Here is a 25,935-nt window from a genome sequence, read left to right as displayed (position 1 = left end):
AATCGTGATCTGAATGTTGCATGGGGAAGACATTACTCAAAACGATGATGTTTCTCTAACTTCCATCTATATCAAAAACAAAATCATATAAATCATCAAATTGTTCCATATTTTGGCTTCCATGCTACCTATATGGTTTTAAATTAGAACCATCAAGCAACAAATGTAATTGTGCCTATTCATAGACTTCATATGTTTTCTTGCATGTAGATGCCCGTATTGTTCCATGTTCTATATTGCGTAGGTAAACACTAGCTAGCTTCCCATTTTGTTTCATACACAACATTGAGATTCAAAGTAAATTGTTGTGTTTGGTACATTGGAGGAAAACACTAATTAGCTTTCCTTTTTGGTTGATACATGAGAGGAACATAATGATCGGGTCCTCCTTTTGTTTGGTACTATGGAGAAACATATTGACTAACCCCCGCATCTCCATCGCAAAGAACATGATCATTTTTATGACATGTGTTTCATGTGTTCGTAATCTAGAGTCAACATATCATCTTATTGATTGCTTTGGTGCCATATCCATTTCCAATTGAATGAATTCCTCATAAACGATTATCATCGGATCCAATCCCGCCAGCCGGTCTTTTTGCATTACAGAAATTATTTTGAACATCAGTAACAACTAAATAAAAAGATTTCATCCATAGCAACAAAGAGTGAACAACACCCGCAAGGTGTCGCACCTCGTAATCGTCAACCATCTCTTTTGATTATGCATTATAATCTTATTAGTATTTCTGCTACATGAGTTGTTTTTTTTTTGTTGCCAACATTCTGTTTTTTTAAATAATAAAGAAAGTTTTCTAAATTTAAAAATAGATATATCATTTTCGAAAACGTCTTGTCACCTTAAAATCCTTCGAAAATTTGTGCACATGCTTGAAAATTTCAAACTTGATCTCGGTAAAAGTAGTTTGAAAATTAGTAAAAGCAATTCGAAATAAGTTTTTATTAAATGTCAGCAAAATTTGTAAAGAAATAACACTCTTTTTGACATGGTTATTTCTCATTTTTCAAATTCTAGTGGTCATTATTTTTTTTGGTCATTAAGGTTAATCAAATAGTTCATTAAATTGTGTTTCAAATCAAACTTCATTCGAGACGGAAGGAATAACTATTACTCGACTATAGATTGATAATGTATGAAAAAAAAATTTAAAAATTGATAATGTATAAAATCCGAGTCAATAAGAATCAATGGATTAGTAAATGGTAATGGCCAATGGATTATGACTGTATGAGTCATCAAATTAGGTTGGCAAAGTTTTTAAAATTTGGAGATTTGTATTTAACTTTAGAAATCAAATTTTATGGTGTTTTTTTTTCTACTAATCTTTCTATTCACTAGATTAAGGTAAATGTCAAAATCAAAAAATAAGATTAAAAGAAAAATTAAAGGATTCACATGTCATTAGATTATAAAAAAAATGCAAATGACATTTACTTTGAGCAAAATATGACTTTATTTTTTACAATTAATATATAGATTAAATTTTGTATCTACTTGTGAACAATAGCGGGTTTAAACCAGTTTCTTTTTGGAGTTGTCGGCTTGATTTTGAAGTTGTATATAGGTTAAATCTTGTATCTGCTTGCGAACAATAGCTTCCTTTTGGAGTTGCCGTTAAAACTAAAACTCGTTTGTATAAATCAATTCTCTAATTTCCGGCTTATTGAAGCTATAATTTTTAAAATTTTTGCGATAGAAAATATCATATTTGAACAATCAAAAAGACATTAGTTTATAAGTTATAACAAATGAACAAATAAGTGGAATATCATATTTTAACAATCAAAAAGACATTAGTTTATAAGTTATAACAAATGAACAAATAAGTGGCCTAAATAAATAATTTAGTTAAGGCTTTTGACATAAAAGTTTTTAAGTTTGTCAAGCTTTATCGGTTTTGTCTTGTAACGATTTCTTGTTTGTTAATGTCTAAGGTTTGCCGGAAAAAAAAAAATTCAGTTTCCCTTGTTAACTATAATAGCAGGTTTTTCATGTTATTATGAAATCAAATTTGCAAAAAAATCATTAAGTTTACAAATCTTTTACGGGTTTACGTAAGTATGTTTTTTTTAGTTAAGGCTTTTGACATAAAAGTTTTTAAGTTTGTCAAGCTTTATCGGTTTTGTCTTGTAACGATTTCTTGTTCGTTAATGTCTAAGGTTTGCCGGAAAAAAAAATCAGTTTCCCTTGTAACTATAATAGCAGGTTTTTCATGTTATTATGAAATCAAATCTGCAAAAAAAATCATTAAGTTTACAAATCTTTTACGGGTTTACGTAAGTATGTTTTTTTTATATTATATGTATTCATGTACAAAATACTAAATTTATACTTGATTTTTTTTTAACTAAACACCATACAAATATGTTTTTTAGAAGTATAATATGTATTTTTATATTTTTTTAAATATAAATACAATTTTTGAAATATTAATATATTTTTAGATGTTTTTTTTACATATCTAGAAATATATCAATTAAAAGTGTGTTTATATGAAAAATAATATGTATTTATACCTTGTTAGAAGTATATATATATATATATATATATATATATATATATATATATATATATATATATATATATATATATATATATATATATACACACACACGTTTCAATTATGTTAAATAAGTTACAATATAAAAGGAAGCTCTTTTTCGTAATTTTACTCATATAAACAGTTTTTTTTTTACCAAACACTAACAATGGTTTATCAGTTTATAGCGGTTTGACACCGGATAAACTTTGTCAAACATTTTTTTTAAAAACTCATTTTTGTTACCGCTATAAGCTAATAAGCTTTGTCAAACACCTTCTAAATATATTAATCTTTCTACAATAAGGTCTCGTTTGATAGACATTTTCAAGGTCCAAACATATATTTCTTGCTGAATGAATCAGAAAGACGGTTTGATTTACACAAAAAAAATGGGTCGTTCCCGGTAAGATATGTCTTTTCCGGAAAGCTCCAAAACCATATTTTTATGGCTGAATGGGTTGGAAAGATAATTTTGCAACAAACCTTGTCTTTTTTTTCTTTCTTGGATTATTATATTTTTTTAAATAACTTTTTTTAAATTTATTTTTTATTTTTTATTACTTTTTTACTGGATTATTATATATTAAGAAATATTATTTTTAATATATAATATTTATGTGTTAATAAATATTGTTTTATTGGGTTATTAATTTATTTTAAATAATTCATTTTTTTTATTTCCTTCTTATGAATTAATTCTTTTTTAATAGATTTTTATATATTAATAAATATTATTTATAATATGTATTATTTATATATTAATAAATATTACTTTATTGGATTATTAATTTCTTTTAGTTAGTTTTTTTTAATTCATTTTTATTGGATTAATTCTTTTTTTTAACAGCACCACCACCATCCTATTTTAATTTAAAAAATCTCATCCATCCCACCACTATCGACATAAACCGGGTCAAGAATCACACGTTGGGTTATAAAAAAAAAACTAAAATGGTTAGAAAGAATAACAATGTAACATCAACTTGAAAAAACAATAAACTACAAACAACCTCATGCACATTCTCTTTAGATTTTAATTGATTGATGTTTAATTACTTTGTATGATATTTTGCATTTGGATTTTTAAATGATTATTGTGTAATTTTGATTTTGTATGACGTTTTGTATGTTTTTATAATTATTCAGCAACTTCATTCACACAATATAAAACAATAGAGTAATATGATCATTTTTCATCATTTAGCACAGTCAATCTGATATACAATCAAACATGGTTTCTTTCTCAGTCAGAAAACTTTTCCAGACAACACTCTCACAGAGAGCAACTATCAAACAGTACCTAAATGTCTTCATAGTTTATATCTCTAAAAAACGTAAAATATGAATTTATACTTTAAAAAAACATATTTATACAATGTTTAGTTAAAAAAAGATTGCATATAAATATGTTTTTCTATATAAATATGTATAATACGAAAAAACATATTTATGGTAAAAATGTAAATAAAAGATATCAACTTAAAAGATTTGTCTGCAGATTTAATTTCATGATAATTTGAAAACTTGTGTAACACTAAACAAGGATAAGAATGAAAAATAATAATAATAATAATAATAATAACTTGACAAACTTTAACATTAACGAATAAAAAATTATCATATTGACAAAACAGTGACAAAGTTAGGGACCTTTTTGTCAAAATCCCATTTATTTATAACAACAAAAAACCCTTGTCTGCTCTTGCTGGACTTGTACCCTCGGTCTTGAGCCGCCAGTTTGAATCCACAACTTTAATGAATAAATTCATTATATTTTATTTTTATCGGGTGATATCATTTGACATAAAATATCTATAATCAACGTTTTCAAATAGAGGCTTCCAAAAAACTTGGTGTCACTATCATTTTTCAAATTCAAAAGACAAATCTACGATGTATTTCTTGTGTCATTGTGTGGTGTAAATTTCTCTATTAAACTGTAGACCGTTTAGATGTTTTCTCAAGATTATCTTTAGAAAAATTATTTAATGGTATATATACATAGAGACATGTAGCCTTAGTCTTGGACATAAATTGGCCTCAATCACGCATTTGGGGGTTGAGCTACTATATATAAATGTGACCTTATTTGGTCAAAGTCAAACCACTCTAGTATACTGGTCAAAGTCAAGCCACTCTAGTATACAAGCAAATTGGTGCTAAGGTAGCAATTTTTTCATCTTCTCATGTTTTTTATCTTCTATTTTTTATTTTATTTTCAATATGCTTGCTTATTGCTAATTGTTACTAAGATAGCAGAGTGTGATTTGCCATATCATTGTGTGATTTGCCACAAGTGTTTTCATATATCATTGCATGTTTTTGTTGATGCATTCAATGATCATACTAGCTGATAAAAAATTTTCAAAAGCTTTTAAAAAAAAAAAAACCAAATACACCCTTAATTAATTATAAAAAACATATTCTTCTAAACGCTCTTTTATATCATATCATATCTTACAGCTATCTTATCAGGTGGTTTACCAAACATCATTTTTTATCAGCTAGCTTATAAGCTATCTTACTAGCCTTTCAGCTAACAACTAAAGGTCAAGGTGAATTGAATTTTAGCTAGAATAAGTTGATAAAATCTCAACTTATTTGCAACATTAGTTATATACTAAACTTAACAAATTAACAAAATATAGCAAAGATATAGGATAAAAGCTCAATTTGTTTTCAAATGACATCAAGTGCAAATAAATGCTCATAAAATAAAAATATAAAAAAGTCAAATGAGACTAAGGTAGGCAGCCATATACATAGTTTCATTACTAAACTTTGGTAAACATGTAGTCTTTCTTGATTGTTACCACTTACCACTTACCACTTGGCACCACCCCTTAGTGCAAGAACAAGATGAAGAACAGAACCCCCTTCAATATTGTAGTCTTTTGCAGTCTTATCATCTGCAAGCTGTTTCCCAGCATAAATCAGCCTACAAAAGATTCATCTCATATTATTAAGGTTTAATAATAAGAAAATAGCAATCTACTTTTATTGATTTTTTTATATTTACTATAAGGATAAAAACAGCAACCAATCTGTTACAACTTATTTTAAATCAGCCATTTGTATAAAAGTATAAAAAATAAGCAAATGATTCTTGTTAAAGGGTGTAAATCATCATTTCATGTCTTTATTATTAATTCATTACTTCAGCAAAACAAGTTATAAATACATATATTACCTTCAATACAATTTGAAAATAATGAGATATCAAAAGCTATTAAAATTGAAAATATCAAAATTTGAAACACATATTTAATAATTTTGTATGTACATAATATAAGCTCGTTAAAACCCAAATAAGATTATAATGAAAAAGTAGAATTAAACTGTAATTTATGCAAAATTGCAAAGTTTCATTCCATTCCATGACAGAATGGAAAGAAACCCCTCAAGCTAAGGAATGGAAATGAACAAAATGGAAGGAATCACATTCACTCAAGGAATGGGCCATTCCATTCCATCAGGCAAACCAATTTCCTTTTTTTAATTCCAACATATTTATTTCCAATTTTAAAAGAGTAAACTAAGATGAAAGAAAGTGGCAAACCTCTGTTGAACAGGAGGAATTCCTTCCTTCTCTTCAACTCTTTCCTTGATCCGATCAATAGAATCAGTTGGTTCAATATCAATTTCAATTTCTTTTCCAGTCAGAGTCTTGACCTTGATCATAGTTCCTCCCCTGAGTCTAAGAACCAAATGAAGTGTGGATTCCTTCTGGATGTTGTAATCAGCAAGAGTTCTGCCATCTTCTAATTGCTTTCCAGCAAAAATTAATCTCTGTTGGTCTGGTGGGATACCTTCTTTGTCCTTTTTTGATTCCAATAAGACGGTTAGCAATATGTAACAAAATCTAATGATACAACAGAATCAAGTCATTGACAATCATAGCTGCAAATAGAAAATTCTATCTTCCCTTTTGTTTAGCTTGTTATTTCTTACTCTGTCCCTGTTTTGTTCATGATAGTGAACTCATAATGAGATAAATGTTAAAAGCCCTAATTGTGATCAATCAATGGTTTCTTGTTCAATTGGTGTTCATGTTTTGATCAATCAATCATCCTTTTATGTTCTTCAAGTTCATTCACAATCAAATTCTCATATCTAGGGTCCGAAGGTTATTTGGATTTCTAAGCGTCTTACTGGAATTCAAAATCTTGGTGCGTGAAAGAGGTCTAAACTGATTAATTGATTCAAGGAACTATTCAGTTTAATGCGAGGATTCAAAACTAATTGCCGCAGTAGGAGAGGCTTGGATCGACAAGGTTTCCTGGATGCAAATCGTAAATCTAACATCTGTAAGTTCGTCTGCAGGATTCTACAAAGAACAAGGGATAAATGCATCTATAAGGTGAAAAACGCAAAACCCTAGTAAGCTATAAAACCCTAGTTTTCATTAGTAAACCAGTGAAAGCAATTTCAGGCCTAAGCAAACACAGGGCAAAAAGCTAAAAATAGAATCGGCAGAAGAAATAAACAATAAGCGATGACAGATCAAAAAAATCAATAAAGTACATGCATAAAAAGAGACACCGATTAACAAAATTAGACCTGGATTTTGGCTTTGACGTTGTCAATGGTGTCACTGCTCTCGACTTCGAGAGTAATCGTCTTCCCGGTTAGGGTTTTCACGAAAATCTGCATGATATCGGTTGGTATGTTATCGCAATTGAATTGAAAGAGGAAGTGCGATTCATGATCGATGGCAAAACTGATACTGGTTTTATGGTCTCTCAACTCTCAAGTCTTGACGCTTATCAATAAAAAATAAAAATAAAAAGTTGATTTTTTTTTTTTTTTTTTTTTGTCAATCTCTAGATTTTCGTAAAAAAGTTTTTTATTTTTTTTATTCTTTCAATCTACTGCCAGATTTTATTGAAATGACTAAACTGCATAAATGTTCGTGCGGTTTGCTTAAAATTATCATTTTGGTCTAAAAATATTTAGAGTTGCACCAGTGGTCCAAAACTTTCATTTTGTTGCTTTTTTCGTCCAATCTGTTCTGACTTTTTTCAAAATAACGGTTTTACCCATATTAATATGATTTTCTCTTTTTTATTATTTGTTTCTGATTTTCAAATTAAAAAAAACAAGAAAATAAAAATAAAAATAAATCTCTCTCTCTCTCTCTCTCTCTCTCTCTCTCTCTCTCTCTCTCTCTCTCTCTCTCTCTCTCTCTCTCTCTCTCGTTTTCTTCTTCCCCACTATTACTACATCGTCGCTCACCTGCCATTCTTGTCGGATAACACCGCTGGCCACCATATCATTTTCACCGGAAACACCATCGGCCATCTCTCTAGCCACTAAACAGATCAGAAGACGAATAAACAAACAAAGTTGTCTTCATTTTAGGGTTTCAAAATCAGATGAGCTACATATCGGGGTTACAGCATTGCCGCTATCTCTCCTTCTCTGATGTGCCGCTAATGTTTGAAACATCATGTTCGTCGTACCAGTGGATATGGGTTTGTTCGTTGATTGTTTACCAAGAGAAGAGAGAAAAAGCCGGTAGTGGAGGGAGGTCCGACACCACATCCATGATCTTCTCGATCTATCTATCTATATCACCATTGCCGGAACGTTCTTTTCACCTAATATGTTCATCGTTGCAGTCGCCCTTCGCCTACAAGAAACCACCACCACAACCTCTATTTCTTTCTCCGACCAAGACATCTGTTTTTTTTGCAGATCTCGAGCACCACCACTGTGTAAACCACAAGCCGCCACCGAAACTAGGGTTTTCAGAGCCGTCGCTACTAGGGTTTGCGGCGGTCGTTTGGGAGTGAGGATAACGGGATGGTGGTGTTCCAGAAGGCAGAGGTGATGCGAAAGAAGATGTGATATTGATCCAGCGGGCAATAAATAATGGTGGTCGGAACCCTCTCTGTCAGAACCAGTCACCGAAAGATAGTGGTGGTGGTGGTATTTTCGTTTTCTGAAAATCATGAAGATTGAGATGGTTTTGTGAAGAGAGAGAGAGAGAGTGAGTGAGAAAGAGAGAGAGTGGTAGAGGTGGTCTCCGGTGACTAGGATAGGCCGACAGGTGGCGGTGGTCCGGCAGACGACAGTGATCTGTCAAATGGTGGTGGTCTAACAACGGTAGTCGGCAGGAGGTGGTGGTTCGGCAGCAATGAAGAAAGAGAGAGAGAGAGAGAGAGAGAGAGAGAGAGAGAGAGAGATAGAGAGATAGAGAGAGAGAGAGAGAAAGAGAGATATAGAGATAGAGATGGTATTAGTGTTTCTAGAGGTATGTGAGTGGGGTAGGATATGGTTGTATATTTTTTATATTTAATTTTAAATCAAAAATTAAATTAAATTAAAAAAAGAAATAGAAAAGAAAATTAATAAAGGCAAATCTGTCATTTGAAAAAAGTTCAAAGCAAATTGGACCAAACTCACAACAAAATGAAAAGTTTGGACCTCTGGTGCTAGTCCAAACTATTTTGGACTAAAGTAGCGATTTTGAGCTAACCACATAGACCATTTGTACAGTTTAGTCTATTGAAATCAATGATATTTACAAGATACATATTAACATTTTGCAAAATTTTATATATTTTTTTTTAGCTTTTTGTTAGTTTTGCAAAATGATATTGTTTTTTTTTTGAACGGTAGAAACTAATATCATAAATATTATATCTGATTTTGAGGTTCATAATATTGATTTGCATGCACTCCTTAAAAAAGAGTTCGAGTGTGGAAATTAGACTACATTTTGGTTCGAAAGATGTCTGGGTGATTTTATTTTGAAAGATAAATACTCATATTTGTTTAAACTGGAAATCATAAAACAGTGCACAATTATGGATACGTGTTCCAAATCGGATGGCCTACCTGATTGCTCATGGTGTTGGAGTCGATTACCCAGATCCTTTAATGAATTGGAGGAATCAAACAGATGTACACTATAGCTAAATGGGGTTGTTTTGCAAAGCTTTACTGACACTTGGAAATGGCTTAAGAATACAAATAGAACCTTTTATGTGAACTCTCCTAGAGGTTTGTAGGAATTCAAGGTTCGCACTCCATTAGCATATAAATACTTTTGGATTAATTTGATTCCAATTAAGATTAACTTATTTGGATGGAGATCTATTTTGAATCGATTACCTTCCAAAATGGATTTGGAAAAGCGAGGTGTTAGCTTGGATTCGGTGTTGTGCGATTCTTTTGGGATTGTTGCGGAATCATCCATGCACATTTTATTCGATTGTCGATGGGTAAAGGAGATTTGGCGCTTAATACAAACATGGTGTGATTTAGATGTGTTCCATGCCACATCAATTGAAGAACTTCTCTCGATAAAACATGTTTTTTTTTATCAAGGGGCAACTCATCAAAAGGTCACACATGCAATCCTTTTAACTGTTTTATGGGGAATTTTGAGATCTAGGAATGATATTGTCTTTAACAAATTTCACTCCTCCCCAACCAAGGTGGTTGGGTGTTTGAAGACATAAAAGCATTGGCTTTCTTGTAGGTTAAAAATAGAGGAAATGGAGTTCATATGAATTGGAAATCTTGGTGTGTTTTTCCTTTGGTTGCCATGTAATTTGATTTCTTATGTACTTTATTTTGTTTGCTTTCTTTTGTCTCTGGCTTCTTGCTAGAGGTTTTATAATAGTTTTTCCATTCAAAAAAACTTATCAATTTGGTAAATGTAAATATGCATAACTTAATAAAAAGAATATTTGATTATGTAATTTATCTTGTGATTATGGTAACTAAATGGCTAAAAATATCAAAATGAAAGTTATTAGCATGTAAAACATCACAAAATAATTTTACAAATTTTATTAACAAATAGTTTCACTACAAAGTCTCTATTAATTTGAATGTTAAGCATCATAAGTTATGGTGTGTTTCATTCTTCCTTCAAGTTAGAGTTCAAACTTCGTTTGATGCATATATTGTATTAAGGCGTAGATTAAGAATAGATTAGTTTGTTAAAAAAAGAATTTATTTTTTTATTGAAATTAGTTATATTTTACAATATATTTATAAACATTTTGCAAAATTTTATATATTTGTAGATTGTTTCTTAGTTTTGCAAAACAATATTTTTTTTTTGGAATGGTAGCAAATAAGTTTGCAAACCAAATAAATTTTACAAAAGCTTTGTTTTGAACTCTTTGTAACATCCAATTTCGAGATGTTTTTAATTTCGGGATAACTGACCATAATTTGATCGAGTAAAGGTCTTGGGCTTCAAATGAATAAAGTTTAGACCTTATTAGATGATAATAATGTTGGTTAAGTAATTTAAGCTTTTGAGTTGTGCTTTGGAGCCAACGGGTTACAATTGGACTCTTTGCATGTGTTAATGAATTAAGCTCGATATTCATTAAGTCAAAAGTAACTAAATAAAATCATGGGGCTTGTTAATACATTTGAGTCCATATAAAGATCATCGAAAACATATTTGAAACGAGGAAGTTATGATCGTTTAAAGTTTGAAAGGAATAAGCAAAAGCCTACCACGACGTGGTGAGAATGTCACCACGGCATGGTGAGATGTGCAGCCCAAACCCATAAAATTAGGATTTCCCCCGTATTTAAGGACCCTACCTCCGTGTTTTAGGTAATAACTCAGAAATCTGAAGTAGATGGTGGATCTAAGCTAGCTCATTGCTTCCATGCACCAATATGGAGTCTCTTCTTCCTCAAGTTTCACAAAATCCAAGAACAAGTTCCAAACCTAAGCAAACAAGCTCACAACCCTGAATGGAGGCTAGGGTTTCGAGTTGGGATGTAACGACATGATTTTTCAAAACAAAATTTTCAATTTTAAAACTCATAAAACATATGTCTCATCATTAATTCTAAAAAATAACCAACAAGTTTTCAATACAATTATTTAAATCCAGAATAATTCAAATTAATGGTGTTATGTAGGTGAGATATATATTTAAAAATGCCCTAAAATTTGTAGTCAAGCCCATCTGCAATAATGGTTGTAGAAATCGGGATTAATCGGCGATTAATAGTGGATTAATCGCTTGACGTTCTCCAACCGTCGAGGATTAGGGTAGTAATCGGAAATTTATGATTAATCGGGTTTGGCGGGATTAATCGGCCAACAAAAGTCAAAAAAGTCGAAAAAAGGTCAAATTTTTTTTTTAAAACGACTTTTTTTCTCCAAAATTTTCAAAATTTCAAATATTATACCAAAATGTTCATATTTTCGTATTTTCAAATTACAAATTTTCTTATTTTTATGATTTTGAAGTACTTGTTTTTCTTAAAATATATTAATATTTGATTAATTTTAATATTTTATTAATAATCTATGGTCCCCGATTAATCCCCGCCAAAACCGATTAATCCCTTAACACCAGTCGACCGTCGAGCTACCGTCGAACGATTTTTACAACCTTGTCTGCAGTTAGCTGTTGTACGGGCTAAAATTACAGGAAAGAAGGATCACAACCCCTTTGTAGTTGTAGAGTTCGCCTAACTCCCTGACACATAACTACACAACCCTTTATAAAACTTACAATTCAATGATAAATCAAATCAATTCAACATATCTACATTTCTTGGAACTGCTCCAACCCAGTACTGTAACACCCGTTTCCAGGTATTTCTAAATTCAACCCTTAAATGTTTATTAATTTCAAAGTAAGTCCTTACGTTGGGCGTACATAGGTTGTACGCCGGGCGTAAGTCAGTATTTTGGTCGCGACTAAGGTTGAGTACGCTAGACATACTCGTACTGTTCCCAAACCCCAAATTTTTAGGGTTGTATCCCCTATTTAAGCATCTTATTTCCCCCTTGGACCTTCTTATGACCAACCTCCATCCCTCTTAGCCTTAATATCGAAACACTAACTCTTGATTGTGAGTTTTGAAGCCTTTGAGTGATTTTTGAGTGTTCTTGGTGATGAAGGAAGAGCATTGAAGAAGTGGTGGTGCACTCAACCTCTTGGATCCAGAATCTACACCTCATTGTTAATCTCCAGAAGGTATAAAGTTCATACCTTGAGGATTGCTTTGCTAGATCTTGTTTAAGCTTAAGTTTATGTTTATTTTGTCCTAAAGCCTTGGTCTTTGTGAGTATGGACTACTCCAGGCCATTTGAGTTGTCCTTCTAGACATTTTAGAGTGTATGGTGTCATAAAAATGCATGTTTGGTCCTTTCCTTTCTTCCATGCATGAGTTATGGAGTTTTTGGTAATGTTAGTGTAACACTCGTCCCGAGAAGGTTCGTTTTTTAACCCTAAATATGTTAAGTTTGCCTTTTTGTTCGTACGTCGTGCGTACTTGGAGTGTACGTATGGCATACTCATGCATGAGAAAAGCGGGACTCGCATGCGTACGTCGGGCGTACTCAGCACGTATGCCGCGCGTACTCAGCACGTACGTCGGGCGTACGCTATTCAGACCAAAACCCTAGTTTTGAGAATTTGCACCCTGTATAATCTCCTTATGGACCCAATACCTTCACCCTCATAACCATCCACCTAAAAATCATCCCTCTAGCTAACACTAAGTGTGAAGAGTGCATCTTTGAGCTTCTTTGTGTGTTTTGGTGGTGTTCTTGAAGAAGACGAAGAAGAAGGTATAAGGACATTGGAGCTTGGAATAAGCTTGGATCTGGGATTCTCACCTTGCTAGCAACCTTATGGGGGTAAAAAGCTCCTAGCTTGATCATCTTTTCTTATGGATCTAGTTATTTCTTCATTTAGGTCATTTTTGGTCCCAACCTTTGTGATTCTTGAGCATGACATGCTCTTAACCAAATAAGTCGTCCTTTCAGACCCAATAAGGGGTCTTGAGTCATAAAAATGAGATCTTGATGCTCAATTCTTCCCCATGCATGCTCTAGAAGGTCTTTAGGTGTTAAGAAGTTAAGTTTGTTGGTATTAAGCACTTAATGGGCATGCAAAGTCATAACGTTGGAAACTTTATGACTCTCAGTGGTATTATGGCATTGGATCTACATTTGGAATGTGAGAGCTTAACGCATTAAGCTCTTATTAGGGAAAAGGACTTTGGTGTGTACGTCGTGCGGAACTCAGCATATGCCGTGCGTACGGGGTCAACTGCCCGATCCCGGTCAAGACTAGCGGAGTTAATTGGAAATAACAATGAATGATGATCGATGTGACCTTGAGAATAGCGGAGCGATGGTCACATAATCGAAAGCTTGGGAACGAGATCTCCATGTCCCTAATCTAACAGTGTGAATTTTGTGTCCACCTAATAATACGAACGATTGTACATTTTCCTTTGCTATTATTCAATTCTGAAAACCTCTAATTAAACCTTTCACTTCCGATTTCTTGCTTTATTCGAAGAACGAGGGGATGATGAACTAGCTTATTTGGTTTCAAACGTAGATCAAGAAATGGGAATTTGATTCGGGATCAGAAGGCGATTTAATGGGGAAGAAGATAAGACATTTACACTTTGGTCATTAGAGTTTTAGAAATGTGACAGTTTTAGTCGTGTAATTTAAACTGTAGCAGGTAAGGAACCAATTACGAATAAAATTTTAACCATAGGGGCCATTCTTATAATTAAGAATAACTGTTAACGGATAAATGATTAAAAATTAAACTTAATTGATATATACATTAAAACTATTGGAGTATTGGGCAAGAAAAAAACATAAATATCAAATCCGTACTTGGAACAAAAAAAAGTTGGGTTTAAAGTTTTCTCAAGGCGGTGGGCCGTGGGCTATCGATAACCACCGTTCAAAACCATCATCCACCATGGACACCGCCGCCGGTACGGAGACGGAAATGGACGATCGAGGTAAAGAGACCGCCGTTGAATCTCTTCTTCTGCTGAACTCGACTACGTTCCATCACGGAGAGAAGGTGCTGGATTATTGTAGAGGCGGCATTCACGAAGCAAAGGTGCCGTTTTGAGAATACACTTAAAATCTTCTTGCGGTTTCAGATCGTTCTTATTTTCATTTATCGCTGATTCTAATCTGTTCTCTCACACATTTCGCGTTTGTTAGAGGGAAGCAACTTAGTTACTCGATTCGTGACCAGGAAAACCTTTTTTTAGTTAGTTTTAAACGTGATAAGTCTAATGTCTTTTGGTGAGTGGGTCGGAATATTTTGGAAGAGAAATCTATGTTATAAAATTTCTACTCACCACAATCTGATTTCAGAATATTTTACACAAACTTAAGATGGACAAAACTACAAAAGCATATACACCGTGTGATCTTCTCTTCTTCCCCACGTTCAATTACGAAAAATTGTTGGCTCAGATCACATGAACACTACGAAGAACTCTACACATTGACTTTCTTTTTTACCATGAACAAGTGATACATTTACACTATTATTCCATTAAGGTGGTATCCTGTTTGACAGCAAGATTCCAAGTGTGTTTTTTAGGATAGTTGCCCTTGCCCACTTCCCCTTCTAGTGTTGAAAGAAGAGAATAGATATATTTTTGGACGAGTTAAATTGAATCTACAGTTTACCCCACTTCATTTTCTCTGTATCTCTTTGTATGTATAATATTAATAGCATCTGATGTTCATGTAAGAATGTGACTATTGATTGCAGGACAAAGCGGTTTTATGTTCATGTAAGAATGTGACTAATGATTCTACTCAATCTACTGATCCTTCACATGAATCTGGTCCTGAAGTTCATGTATCCGAGGCAGAGGATGAAGATCTACAACTTGATCCGATCTTTTCAGTTCCCCCTTCACAGTTTGAAGGAGCAGCTGCTTGTGATATCAATGATATGTTATCTTCACTTGCCCCCTTACAATCTGAAACTTCGGATGATGATGTCTTAATGTCGAAGAGGGATTTTAAAATTTTGAACAGGAAGTTAAAACTTCTGTTAGAGTTTTCTGAATCAATTTCTCAGCCTACTCCTTCTACTCAATTCCAAATGTCTGAGCAGTTTTATACTGAACTGAAATCGAAGATTGACAATCAAGAAAAGATGATTAAAGATGAGATTGATAGGTTGGTTTCCGAATGGTCAAAGAAATTTGCTGCTCAAGATACAACAATTAAAAGCCTCGTAGATGGGATTTCAAGTATTCAAGAAAAGAGCAAGGATTTTGGGAAATCAATTGATACTTTGGTAGAAGAGATTCGTGAAACTCAGGTTGTTTATTCTTCGGATATGCAAAAGAAATTGGTTGATACGAAGGAAAGGGAAGCCGCTTCGAAGAAATTTTTGGATGATGCTTTGGGACACATCAAATTTTTGGAGCCAAATGTCCAGGTGTATGATTACAAGGCACTTACATAATCATACAATGTGCTTTAAAATTCTCAAAGATTGTGCTCTGTCAAAACTTAACTTAATTGTAGTTCGTATGTGTTTCTTACCAATGGATTTTCTAGTCTCGATATATGGAAATTCCCAGTGGGGTTCAAATAGATGCTAACAAACTTTTTTTTTTTAATAATTTTTGCAGGGGTTGAACCAAAAGTAAGTACTTTTTATTTTTATTTTTATCTTCTTAGATTATATGAGAGTTTACATAAGTGATTTGGTTGTTTGAACTTTGAACTTTTGGTTCGATATAGATGCGGTGAGTGGGTAGGCGTGGAACGTTTCATGAAACACAACAAAGAGAATGTAGAAAAAATGAAAGCATACAAAATGTAAACATACAATTAACGCCCACATGGAACCGGAACCGGCGGTTCCTAAGATGTAGGAACCGGAACCGGTTATATCGGTTCTTAACATTTTGGAACCGCTTCCGGAACCGGTTCCGGTTCAGGGTACCCGCTTGTTATAATATTTCAAACTAAATTAAGATATAATAAACCAGATTAGCTTATAAATCCTATTTTTTTATAAAAAAAATGTAATTAAAATCTTAGAACTTTAATATAATTTTTCATGGAGTGCCAATAGGATACCGCAAAAAAACATAAGTCTCTTTGACTCCTGCATCCTCCATGATTTCCTTTATATAAGCATAGCATAAATTCAATTTTTAATAAATCATATGATGTCGGATAGTTTCTTATAATCAATACGTATCTTTTTATCACTGTAACAATAATAAGATTAACCCATATACATTAACTTAAACAAATATTACTGAAACTCAAAGCTGATGCTAACAACCACTAAATAGACATTAACATTGATTTAAATATTTGTAATTCATGCTTTCTTAAATCAAATTAATATCTCATTTCTCCAATAACTATATCCATAAGTAAAAGTCCAAGGAAAGTTGGAAACAAGTAACATAACATGATGCATAATGCACACACCTTACACGCCAATAAGCTCATTACCCTCTTTTTATTTGCACAGTGAACAAAATTGATATATGCTATTTGTGTATTAATATATTTAACTGTTCTGTTTGCTAGTGTACGTAATATATATATATATATATATATATATATATATATATATATATATATATATATATATATATATACCGGTTCCGGCGGGTATCCAGCGGATAGCGGTTCCAAAAACCTAAGAACCGGAACCGCTTATGGTGGTTCCAAAACTTTAGGAACCGGAACCGGAACCGCTTAAGGCGGTTCCGGTTCCGGAACCAGCGGTTTTGAGGCGGTTCCGGTTCCGAAAGCGGATACCCTGTTCCACTGCTCACCCCTAGTCATTAAGAGTGATATTTGGATTTTTGGATAACTTCTTTGAACTTTGAAGTGCTTTAACCAAAATCTCTTTATTTTTAATAGATTCAAAAAATAGTCTAACATTTGTCATTTTTTATTTTAGAAAAAATGGTAAAAGATTAAATATCTAGAGACATTTTTTTAAATATTTTTTCCATTTAACTCGGGTTTTAATGTTTTTTCTAGGTTAATAACATAAAAGATCATATATATTGAATTTTTTCTGATTATACTACAACTTTATTTTTTTCCAAAAAAGCTCTTATATTGTTACATTTTTCATTTTACCAATTAATTTATGGTTAATTACATAAAAATTAAAAAAAAAACTTATATACAAGATTACTTTTTTCGGATTAAACATTACTTTTTTTTTAAATTATATATAAATCCGAAAGATTACTGCATCGAATAAAAAAATTAAAAACTTACGATAAAAAAATCCAGAAAAAACTAATATATAGAAATTTTAACAATTAAGCATCTTTTTAGAAAGTGTTTTTCAAATGGGCCCAAAACGTCAGCTATGAAATTCAGCTCATTTGGGTTTTGACAGATCGGGTGGGTGGGCTATCGATCATAGAACCACCGTTCACCTATGAAGACTCCGATCAATCAAATGAATAGACTCTGACTACTTCACACTCTGAAATAGTTTCTGATTTTCGAGTTATCGTACATCCTCATTGTTGCTATTTTAAGACGCGAAATGCGAAGCTCAAGCGCTGGTACTACAGATGATGATGAATCCGCCACCATCTCCGACGAATACGACGCCACTATGGAGACGGATACGGACGTTGTAAGTAAAGATGGCGCCGTTGAGTCTCTATCGACTCCCTTCCGTCCAGGAGAGAAGGTCTTGGCTTATCATAACCTTCGCATTTACGAAGCTAAGGTGCCGTTATGTGCTTTCGATTTAGTTTATCGTATTATTACTGATTTTTTTTAATCGTTTCTCTTTCGCACTTCTCGCTTTTGTTCCATGGAAGCAATGATTGTGAAATCCCTATGGAAATTGAGTATGTGATCAATCTGCCCACCTCAGTTTAATTCATTGATTCAGGACCACAAAAACATTGAAGAGCGACCCTAATACTCTTTTAGAATGCTCAAGTCAAGGGCTCCCACTTTGGTCGTAAAGCGTTATATGTGGCCTCCATTACTAAAGATAATAAAACAATTATGGAAGTTACAAATCTAATGTTTTAATGATCTTACATAGCCTGCTAGGATCAACTTCAGTTTTGAAAATGTTTAATATAGTTGTTTCAAGAGGAGTTTCATATGGTGCATCTGGAAATGGAGGAATACTACACCTAGATGATGATGATGATGATGATGATAGACATAAATGCAAAAACATAGTCACTATGTGTTCCACTGATCTTGACTACTTATAATACTAAAAATTGGTGGCTCTAATCCAATGTGCAACATAAACACCTCTACACTTTGGCTTTCTAAATATGTTATAACTACATCAAACTTCATAACAAGTGATACATGTACACTATTGTTCTTATGTAAATCCCAATTCCTATTTCATACAGAAAGTACTCAGTTTGACATTATAATTCCAAGTGTATCTTTTTATAGAATAGTTGCCCCCTTACCCCTTTAGAATCTATGGGTACACTTTATGTCACTCCATTTTCCTGTAACTCTTTGTATAAGTAGCATCTGATGTGTCCCCTCTGTATCTAACAGGTGCTACAAGTTGATTCCAAGGAAAAGCGTTTTTATATCCACTATCTAGTAAGTATTATTAATCGATCTATTTTCAATTCTTATGCTTTTGTTAGCATTGGATTCATAGAACATTTATATGAGGCTTAATGCTAACAGTTTCCATTTGTTTTGTATTTACAGGGGTGGAAACAAAAGTGAGTAATTTTATCTTATATATACTTGATTTTACATAAGTAATTATGATTGTAGCTGATATATTATTTGGTTTGAATTTTGATAGATGGGATGAGTGGGTAGGCATTGATCGTCTCATGATCATAAACAATGAGAATCTTCAAAAACAGAAAGCACTCGAGAATGAGTTGAAGCCCAAAAATCCTAATAGTTAGAAACAACATTCTTTTAAATATTAATCCTAGTTTTTGTATATCAACCAAAACAAATTTATTAAACTTGGATTTTTGTTTCTTTAATATATTGCAGTGACAAAGGGCATGAAGAGGAAGACCATGTCCAAGGTATTTTTTTTTTTTTTTTTTTTTTTTTTTTTTCACTTTGGACTAAAATATAAATTCTATCCCTTGTATGCAAGGGCACTGTGTCTTATGAAAAGCTGATTGATATCCATATACCATCATCACTGAAGAAGCATTTGGTGAATTATAGCGAATATATAACTCATATGGGCAAGGTAAACCAATCACTAATTATTTTTAAACTTTTAGTCTCTATATATTTATTTTCTCCAACTCTTTTTGTTGCAGCTTGTTAAACTCCCATGCTCTCCAAATGTTGATGACATATTGACACTGTATTTGGAGCATCGATCAAACAAGGATGGAAGGTTTCCTCTCTTTTTCCACATATTTTTTTTTTCAAATTTAGTTATTTATATACTTTTATTATTTTTATATGAAGGGAATCAGATACAGCTGGAGAAGTTGTAAGTGGAATACGTTGCTACTTTGACAAAGCATTGCCTGCAATGCTTCTTTACAAAACTGAAAGCCAACAGTATCAACAAGCAACTGCAAATCAAATTTCTCCTTCTAAAATCTATGGAGCTGAACATCTGTTACGTCTTTTTGGTATTTTTCTGTTACACTTTTATTATTAAATTAAGTACAAAAATCTTGTTTTGGGATTTCAACATTACATTGTTTGATTTATTTACAGTTAAATTGCCAGAGATACTGTTCCATGCTAACATTGAAGAGGAGACATTGAGAGAACTGCAACACAACTTACAAGACTTTCTCAAGTAATAGCAATGTTCTTTAATTTTTTTTTTTTTATTACAACAATTATTTTTACGATCTTAATCTTAAACATTTTATAAATTATAACGCAGGTTCCTTCAGAAGAAACAAAGTTTGTTCTTCCTATCTAGCTATGAGACACCAGATGGTTCTTGCACAATCGAGTAACAACACTGTTTATGGAGCAACAATATTGTTTGTAAAATAGATTTTGGTTCTCTTTTTAGTGCATTGAATCATCTTTTGTTGTAATGTAAGTGTGTTGCTATTATTGTAAGGTATACTTTATAGTTAATATATTTAAGAAAATTGTGATGTTTGATTTTATACATAATTTGACAAAAATGTCGGGACTATTGAAGAAATGTTTACAATACTATTAAATAAGAACAACAAAAAGAAAGCTTATGGATCAAAATCAAAATTACTAATTTCTAGAGTACACATGGGTAAAAAACAAATCAAGGTCGAAAAGTATTAAAAAATAATGTTAGCATTTTTTATTGAAACAACCTATTTTTCTTCCTCTGAAAAAATAAAGGAAAGTTTTCACAGAAGGATTCTTGTTTTGCTAAGGGTGCGATAATGTTAGAAGGGTTTTGCTTTGGACATTTGTTGTATGTTAAGTTTGTTGTTATTAATGAATGAACAATGATCCAAATGACTTGATCATAGTGTTTTATATATTTGCTTCAACTATTTGTTTTGATTTATTGTATTCGAAATCAACACTATGATCCAACATAACCAAATGACATTTCAATTAACGACTCTCTTCCTAATTCTTCTTTAACTCTATAAATGAAATCATTGGACTTAAAGGCATATAAGTAAAAACAAACATTGTTTCACTTAAACCCTTATGGTTTTCTACTAAACATAGTTAGGCATAATAATAAGAAAGATTAAGTGATACAAAATCAAAATCATATAATTTGGTTAAAAAAATAATTCAAACTCTATGTTTAAATTAGTGGATTTTTTTGATATAATCCACGATCTAAAATTTTCTTTCATTTGCCGGATTTAGAGGGGACATCCTCAAAACATTGTCAATATCATTAACACCATATGAACTTTATTGATTAGAGACACTATAATGATTTTATCTTTTACATAAATATGTGTATCCCGTTCCATCATAAAATTTATCACATTCTATTAAAAAAATATCATTTTAATTTATTTTAATGTTACTCCTCTTTATTTGATTTGATTTATTTTTCAATAAATCCATATAATACGCATCATATAATACACATTATAATAAAACGGCTGATTCCGTAAACAAGTTTTGAATAAAAAAAACTTTTGCAAGATCTTTTTAGGGTGAACTTAATTAAGTTCCAAACCACACTTACATCATGATCATGTTAGACCACACTACCCCACAATCACAATTCACATACACATAAAAACACTATTTAAAACTCTTGTCAAGATAGTTTTGAAGACAAATCAAAAAATTTTGATATGGTACATATAACGTGCTAAGATAAGATGAATATCATTTTTGAAAATGCATCTCTAGTGCAATCACTAGTTGATAGATTTGGTTAATAGGACAAGGGGTTTTAATATTTTGTTAAAAAATGTATGTTCCAAATATTTATGTGTGAAAAGATGGCATCCTCGATTGAATAATTTGCAAAATGTAGAGTTTAGAAAATCCAATTTGGTCAGCATATGAGACTTGTTCCATGCAGCTATTACTTATTTTCCCATGTTCAATGTATCTGTTTAATTTTCTATATGTCCAGCTTCATCTTCTTGTGTTTTCCTGAGGTGTGAGTTCATCAATGCGTCTCATTTTGTGGTAACCAACCACTTGTAACGTTGAGTAATTCTATGCAAGCGCCAAACAGAAGCATGAAACTAAATTGTTAAATGAACATGCCTTGTTTTTCCATTATGTTGGAAAGAACCTTGGACTACTATGTCTTTTTTTTTTTTTTTTTTTTTAGAATGGGAATTTTAGCAATTAGTGGATGCCTTCCTTTATTCATGTCCATGAATTACCTACCATCAACTTTAGTAACTACAGATAATTCAATTGGATTCTTATTTATTCACATAAACATATCAATTTTTTCTCAATGTATGTTTACTCTTGATATCCCTCCCTTGGACACATTTTTTTTCTTACCAATATTCAATTATTTAAGTTTTAAATCTTCCTACTTACATTTTCGAACTTGTTGAATTGCTTTATTAATAACCATTTACATTTGGTACAAGACATAATAATATCTCCTTGAAGTTGTACGACTTCAAATGTCAAATTTATCGCTAAAAACAATTGCAAGGCTGAGACTTGTAAGCATTTGAACAAAGGTAAAGTTGATGGATTCTCTTGATCAAAATGCAAGAACTGCAATGGCTGTGGTTTGTCAGCATCTCCTTGAAACACTTCCGTTAAAAAAAAAATTAAAACATTTATAAATACTTTCGTTTAAAAAAAGAAGTTGTATCAAAGTTTTATCTAGAACTTAGTATACAATTCTCATCCTTTACATGACAACATTTACTTTTGAATAGTATTAAATTCTCCTAACGTAGTTTTACAATGACAAGTTGATTGATGATTGGATCCCATTAGGACACATCATTGAGGACTTAAAACACCAATTGACCTGGTAAACGAAATGACTCGAATACGACATTCACCAAAACACATACTAGTCGTCAAATTAGATATAATAGCAAACTACCTTTCCTCGTTATAGAGAAATTAATATTATATTTATTTTAGAAATATATAACATTTAATTTAATACATAAATAATAATTTAATTTAACTATTAGCATTGTATACTAGTTATTAATATACTAATATGTAACTTAAATTAACCAAAAAAAAAAAACTACATCCATAGAGTTTCAATTTAGTCTATTTCAATCACCTGGGTTCAATCTACCCACCGAGTTAACCCAGTAATCCATATCTTAAAAACTGTCATTACTCATTATATAAATACAAGTATACAACATCCACATACAAGGTTTCTATTCAATCATAATGGATCTTCTCCTTCATCTTCTCATGCTTGTTTCACTAATCTTATCTCAAACACCATTAACAACCTCTTCATCTTCACCACCTTACGCCTTAAAACTAGGCTCATCTCTCTTTGTAGACAACAAAGACGACGTCTTAATCTCTCCAGACAATGTTTTCACAGCCGGATTCTACAGTGTGGGAAACAACGCTTTTTGCTTCTCAATTTGGTTCACTAAACCGTTATCCACCGGGTCCCACACAGTTGTCTGGATGGCTAACCGTGATGCACCCGTTAACGGAAAACGGTCCAAGCTTTCCCTAACCAAAACAGGCAATTTAGTTTTACAAGATGCAGATCAAGATCTTCCCATTTGGACCACAAGAACACGCGACTTAACCGATTCAGCCGAATTAAAACTCAACAATTCAGGAAATCTTTACCTTCAAAGTAAAGATGAAAAGATACTATGGCAAAGTTTCGGATTTCCAACCGATACCCTTCTTCCGAATCAACCATTAACCAAAGAATCCATGCTTGTTTCTTCTAGAAGCAAAACAAATCATTCCTCAGGTTTCTACAGGTTGTTTTTTGATAGTGATAATGTTCTTAGACTTGTGTATAGTGGACCTAAAGTGACAGGTGTTTATTGGCCTAATCCAGAGCTTCGAGCATGGGATGCTGGAAGGAGTACTTATGGTAGTGAAAGAACTGCTGCAATTGACACTTTTGGTCGTTTCATTTCAAGTGATGGTTGGTTTTTCAATTCTTCAGATGATGGGATTCAGATTATGAGAAGGGTCACCATAGATATAGATGGAAACCTTAGAGTCTACAGTCTGAATGAAAACAGAACATTCTGGAAGGTTACTTGGCAAGCCATGGCTCAAACTTGCATGATTCATGGAAGTTGTGGTGAAAACAGTACGTGTTCAAATCAGCCAACTTATGGTAGGAAGTGCACTTGTTTACCATATCATAAAATGGTTAATCGAACAGATTGGTCTTATGGTTGTGAGCCTGAATTTGAGCAGAGTTTATGTGGTAATGGTGAGGATAGTTTTTTACACCTTCCTCATTTTGATTTTTATGGGTATGACCTAAAGTATCTTCCGAATGTTACCTTGGATGTATGTAAAGAAGAGTGTATGAACATGTGTAGTTGCAAAGGGTTTCAGTATAAGTTCGATAAGAAACAAGGGATCTTTCTTTGTTACCCGAAATTTCTATTGCTGAATGGGTTCAGCTCGGTTAGTTTCAATGGTTCTTTGTATCTAAGAGTCCCAAAAGTTACGTTATCTTCTAAGACTACTAAAGCTACTCAAGAACTTGGGTTAAATTGCTCTGGGCATCCTATGATGGTGGAATTGGAACGAGTTTATGATAAGAAGAATGACAGAGGGTCTATAAAGTTCTTACTATTGTTCACTTATGTATTTGGGGCGTTAGAGGTCGTTTGTATAATCTACTTCTTCTACAAAACAAGAAAATCAGTTACAAAATCACAAGGTTATCTCCAAGCTGCAACGGGATTTGAGAGGTTTAGTTATCGGGATTTGAGAAAAGCATCTGAAAATTTCAGTATGGAGGTTGGAAGAGGAGGTGGAGCGGTTGTCTATAAAGGGGTTTTGTCTGATAACCGAGTTGCAGCCATAAAACGTTTGAAAGAAGCTAATAGCAACCAAGGGGAAGCGGAGTTTTTGGCGGAGATTAGTACACTCGGGAAGCTTAATCACATGAATTTGATAGATATATGGGGTTATTGTGCTGAAGGAAAGCACAGGATTTTGGTGTATGAGTATATGGAGAATGGATCATTGGCGGAAAATCTACACTCGAAAAAGTTAAATTGGGATAAAAGATTTGAAGTTGCGTTGGGTACAGCGAAAGGACTTGCTTATTTACATGAAGAATGCTTGGAATGGGTTTTGCATTGTGATGTGAAGCCTCATAATATATTACTGGATCAAGATTACTTACCAAAAGTTGCAGATTTTGGGTTGTCGAAGTTTTTTGATAGAGATGGAAGAGGTAACTCGGAGTTCACAAAGGCACGAGGTACAAGAGGTTACATGGCTCCAGAATGGTTCTTTGTGAGTCTTCCGATTACCTCAAAAGTGGATGTTTATAGCTATGGAGTTGTGATGCTGGAGATGATAACTGGAAGAAGCCCACAAGGCGGTGATCAAAGTGGTGGATATGAAAGACGGATGGTTAAGTGGGTGAGAGAGAAGGTTGCTGATGGATATGGCGGAAAGAGTAACTGGATTGAAGAGATTGTAGACTCTACAGTGAAAGGAGAATACGACAGAATTCGAATGGGAAATTTGATCAAAGTGGCTTTGCAATGCGCTGAGGAAATTAAGGATGCAAGACCTACGATGAGCCAGGTAGTAGATATGCTCCTTCGTGGTGAAGAACTGTAGATGTTTTAGGTTTATTTGCTCCCCTCTGCTGTGATGACTAGTAGAATCTAGGGTTTGTATACTTCTTCTTTGTAAGGTCCTGTACATTTTCATAGACCATGATTGAGATTATATCTTTTTCCTTAACCTATTTAACTTCAATTAAACAAGCATGTAACATATTCAAACAGGAGGAACGACAAACATATCTACATTCGTTTTCAATCAGTATATAAGATCTCCTTCTTTGTTAATAGTTATGGATTTACAGCAGCTTCACATGGAATAGTGAATAATGCAATTGCAGCAAGATTTCACCAAGAACTTCCTACATTGAGCTAGAAGAAAAACGTACCTTGTTCATATTCCCGTCAATACCGGGATCGTATAAGAGCACAC

General features: G+C 32.7%; 4 protein-coding genes across 5 annotated transcripts; 3 read left to right on the top strand and 1 right to left on the bottom strand.

The window, feature by feature from the left end:
- Window positions 1-5,198: 5,198 nt before the first annotated feature.
- LOC145112537 (ubiquitin-NEDD8-like protein RUB2) lies at window positions 5,199-7,310 on the bottom strand. Its single transcript, XM_079048710.1, has 3 exons — window positions 7,125-7,310; window positions 6,124-6,383; window positions 5,199-5,502 (listed from the first exon to the last, which is right to left on the bottom strand). The coding sequence occupies exons 1-3, from the start codon at window positions 7,215-7,217 to the stop codon at window positions 5,388-5,390; spliced, it is 468 nt and encodes a 155-aa protein (XP_078904836.1). The 5' UTR covers window positions 7,218-7,310; the 3' UTR covers window positions 5,199-5,387.
- Window positions 7,311-14,185: 6,875 nt separating this feature from the next.
- On the top strand, window positions 14,186-15,948 carry LOC145112470 (uncharacterized). Its single transcript, XM_079048657.1, has 2 exons — window positions 14,186-14,440; window positions 15,110-15,948. Exons 1-2 carry the CDS (start codon window positions 14,294-14,296, stop codon window positions 15,815-15,817), a joined length of 855 nt encoding a protein of 284 aa, XP_078904783.1. The 5' UTR covers window positions 14,186-14,293; the 3' UTR covers window positions 15,818-15,948.
- Window positions 15,949-17,754: 1,806 nt separating this feature from the next.
- On the top strand, window positions 17,755-20,451 carry LOC145112347 (protein MRG2-like). Of its 2 annotated transcripts, none has more exons than XM_079048583.1 (10): window positions 17,755-18,079; window positions 18,892-18,939; window positions 19,054-19,067; window positions 19,154-19,257; window positions 19,357-19,391; window positions 19,487-19,564; window positions 19,638-19,717; window positions 19,792-19,961; window positions 20,050-20,134; window positions 20,225-20,451. In XM_079048583.1, the coding sequence occupies exons 1-10, from the start codon at window positions 17,891-17,893 to the stop codon at window positions 20,298-20,300; spliced, it is 879 nt and encodes a 292-aa protein (XP_078904709.1). In that variant the 5' UTR covers window positions 17,755-17,890; the 3' UTR covers window positions 20,301-20,451. The 2 variants fall into 2 exon arrangements, with proteins under 2 accessions (XP_078904709.1, XP_078904664.1); XM_079048538.1 differs by having other exon boundaries at window positions 19,466-19,564.
- Window positions 20,452-23,141: 2,690 nt separating this feature from the next.
- On the top strand, window positions 23,142-25,726 carry LOC145112271 (putative receptor protein kinase ZmPK1). Its single transcript, XM_079048475.1, has one exon. It carries the CDS (start codon window positions 23,152-23,154, stop codon window positions 25,555-25,557), a length of 2,406 nt encoding a protein of 801 aa, XP_078904601.1. The 5' UTR covers window positions 23,142-23,151; the 3' UTR covers window positions 25,558-25,726.
- Window positions 25,727-25,935: the final 209 nt, after the last annotated feature.

Source organism: Lactuca virosa, chromosome 1, assembly GCF_052849685.1.
Source record: "Lactuca virosa cultivar CGN04683 chromosome 1, Lactuca_virosa_CGN04683_v6, whole genome shotgun sequence".
NCBI classification, from domain to species: Eukaryota; Viridiplantae; Streptophyta; class Magnoliopsida; order Asterales; family Asteraceae; genus Lactuca; species Lactuca virosa.
Note: the sequence above shows the minus strand (reverse complement) of the source record. Positions and strands in the feature narration are given on the sequence as shown.

Coding starts and splice junctions, on each gene's coding strand:
- LOC145112347 (XM_079048538.1), top strand. CDS start 17,891: ATGCGAAGCTCAAGCGCTGGTACTACAGATGATGATGAATCCGCCACC. Junction 19,392..19,465: donor AGAGGAAGACCATGTCCAAG/GTATTTTTTTTT, acceptor CTTGTATGCAAG/GGCACTGTGTCTTATGAAAA. Junction 19,718..19,791: donor CGATCAAACAAGGATGGAAG/GTTTCCTCTCTT, acceptor TTTTATATGAAG/GGAATCAGATACAGCTGGAG.
- LOC145112271 (XM_079048475.1), top strand. CDS start 23,152: ATGGATCTTCTCCTTCATCTTCTCATGCTTGTTTCACTAATCTTATCT.
- LOC145112537 (XM_079048710.1), bottom strand. CDS start 7,217: ATGCAGATTTTCGTGAAAACCCTAACCGGGAAGACGATTACTCTCGAA. Junction 6,384..7,124: donor ACGTCAAAGCCAAAATCCAG/GTCTAATTTTGT, acceptor GAATCAAAAAAG/GACAAAGAAGGTATCCCACC. Junction 5,503..6,123: donor ATTCCTCCTGTTCAACAGAG/GTTTGCCACTTT, acceptor AATCTTTTGTAG/GCTGATTTATGCTGGGAAAC.
- LOC145112470 (XM_079048657.1), top strand. CDS start 14,294: ATGGACACCGCCGCCGGTACGGAGACGGAAATGGACGATCGAGGTAAA. Junction 14,441..15,109: donor GCGGCATTCACGAAGCAAAG/GTGCCGTTTTGA, acceptor TATTGATTGCAG/GACAAAGCGGTTTTATGTTC.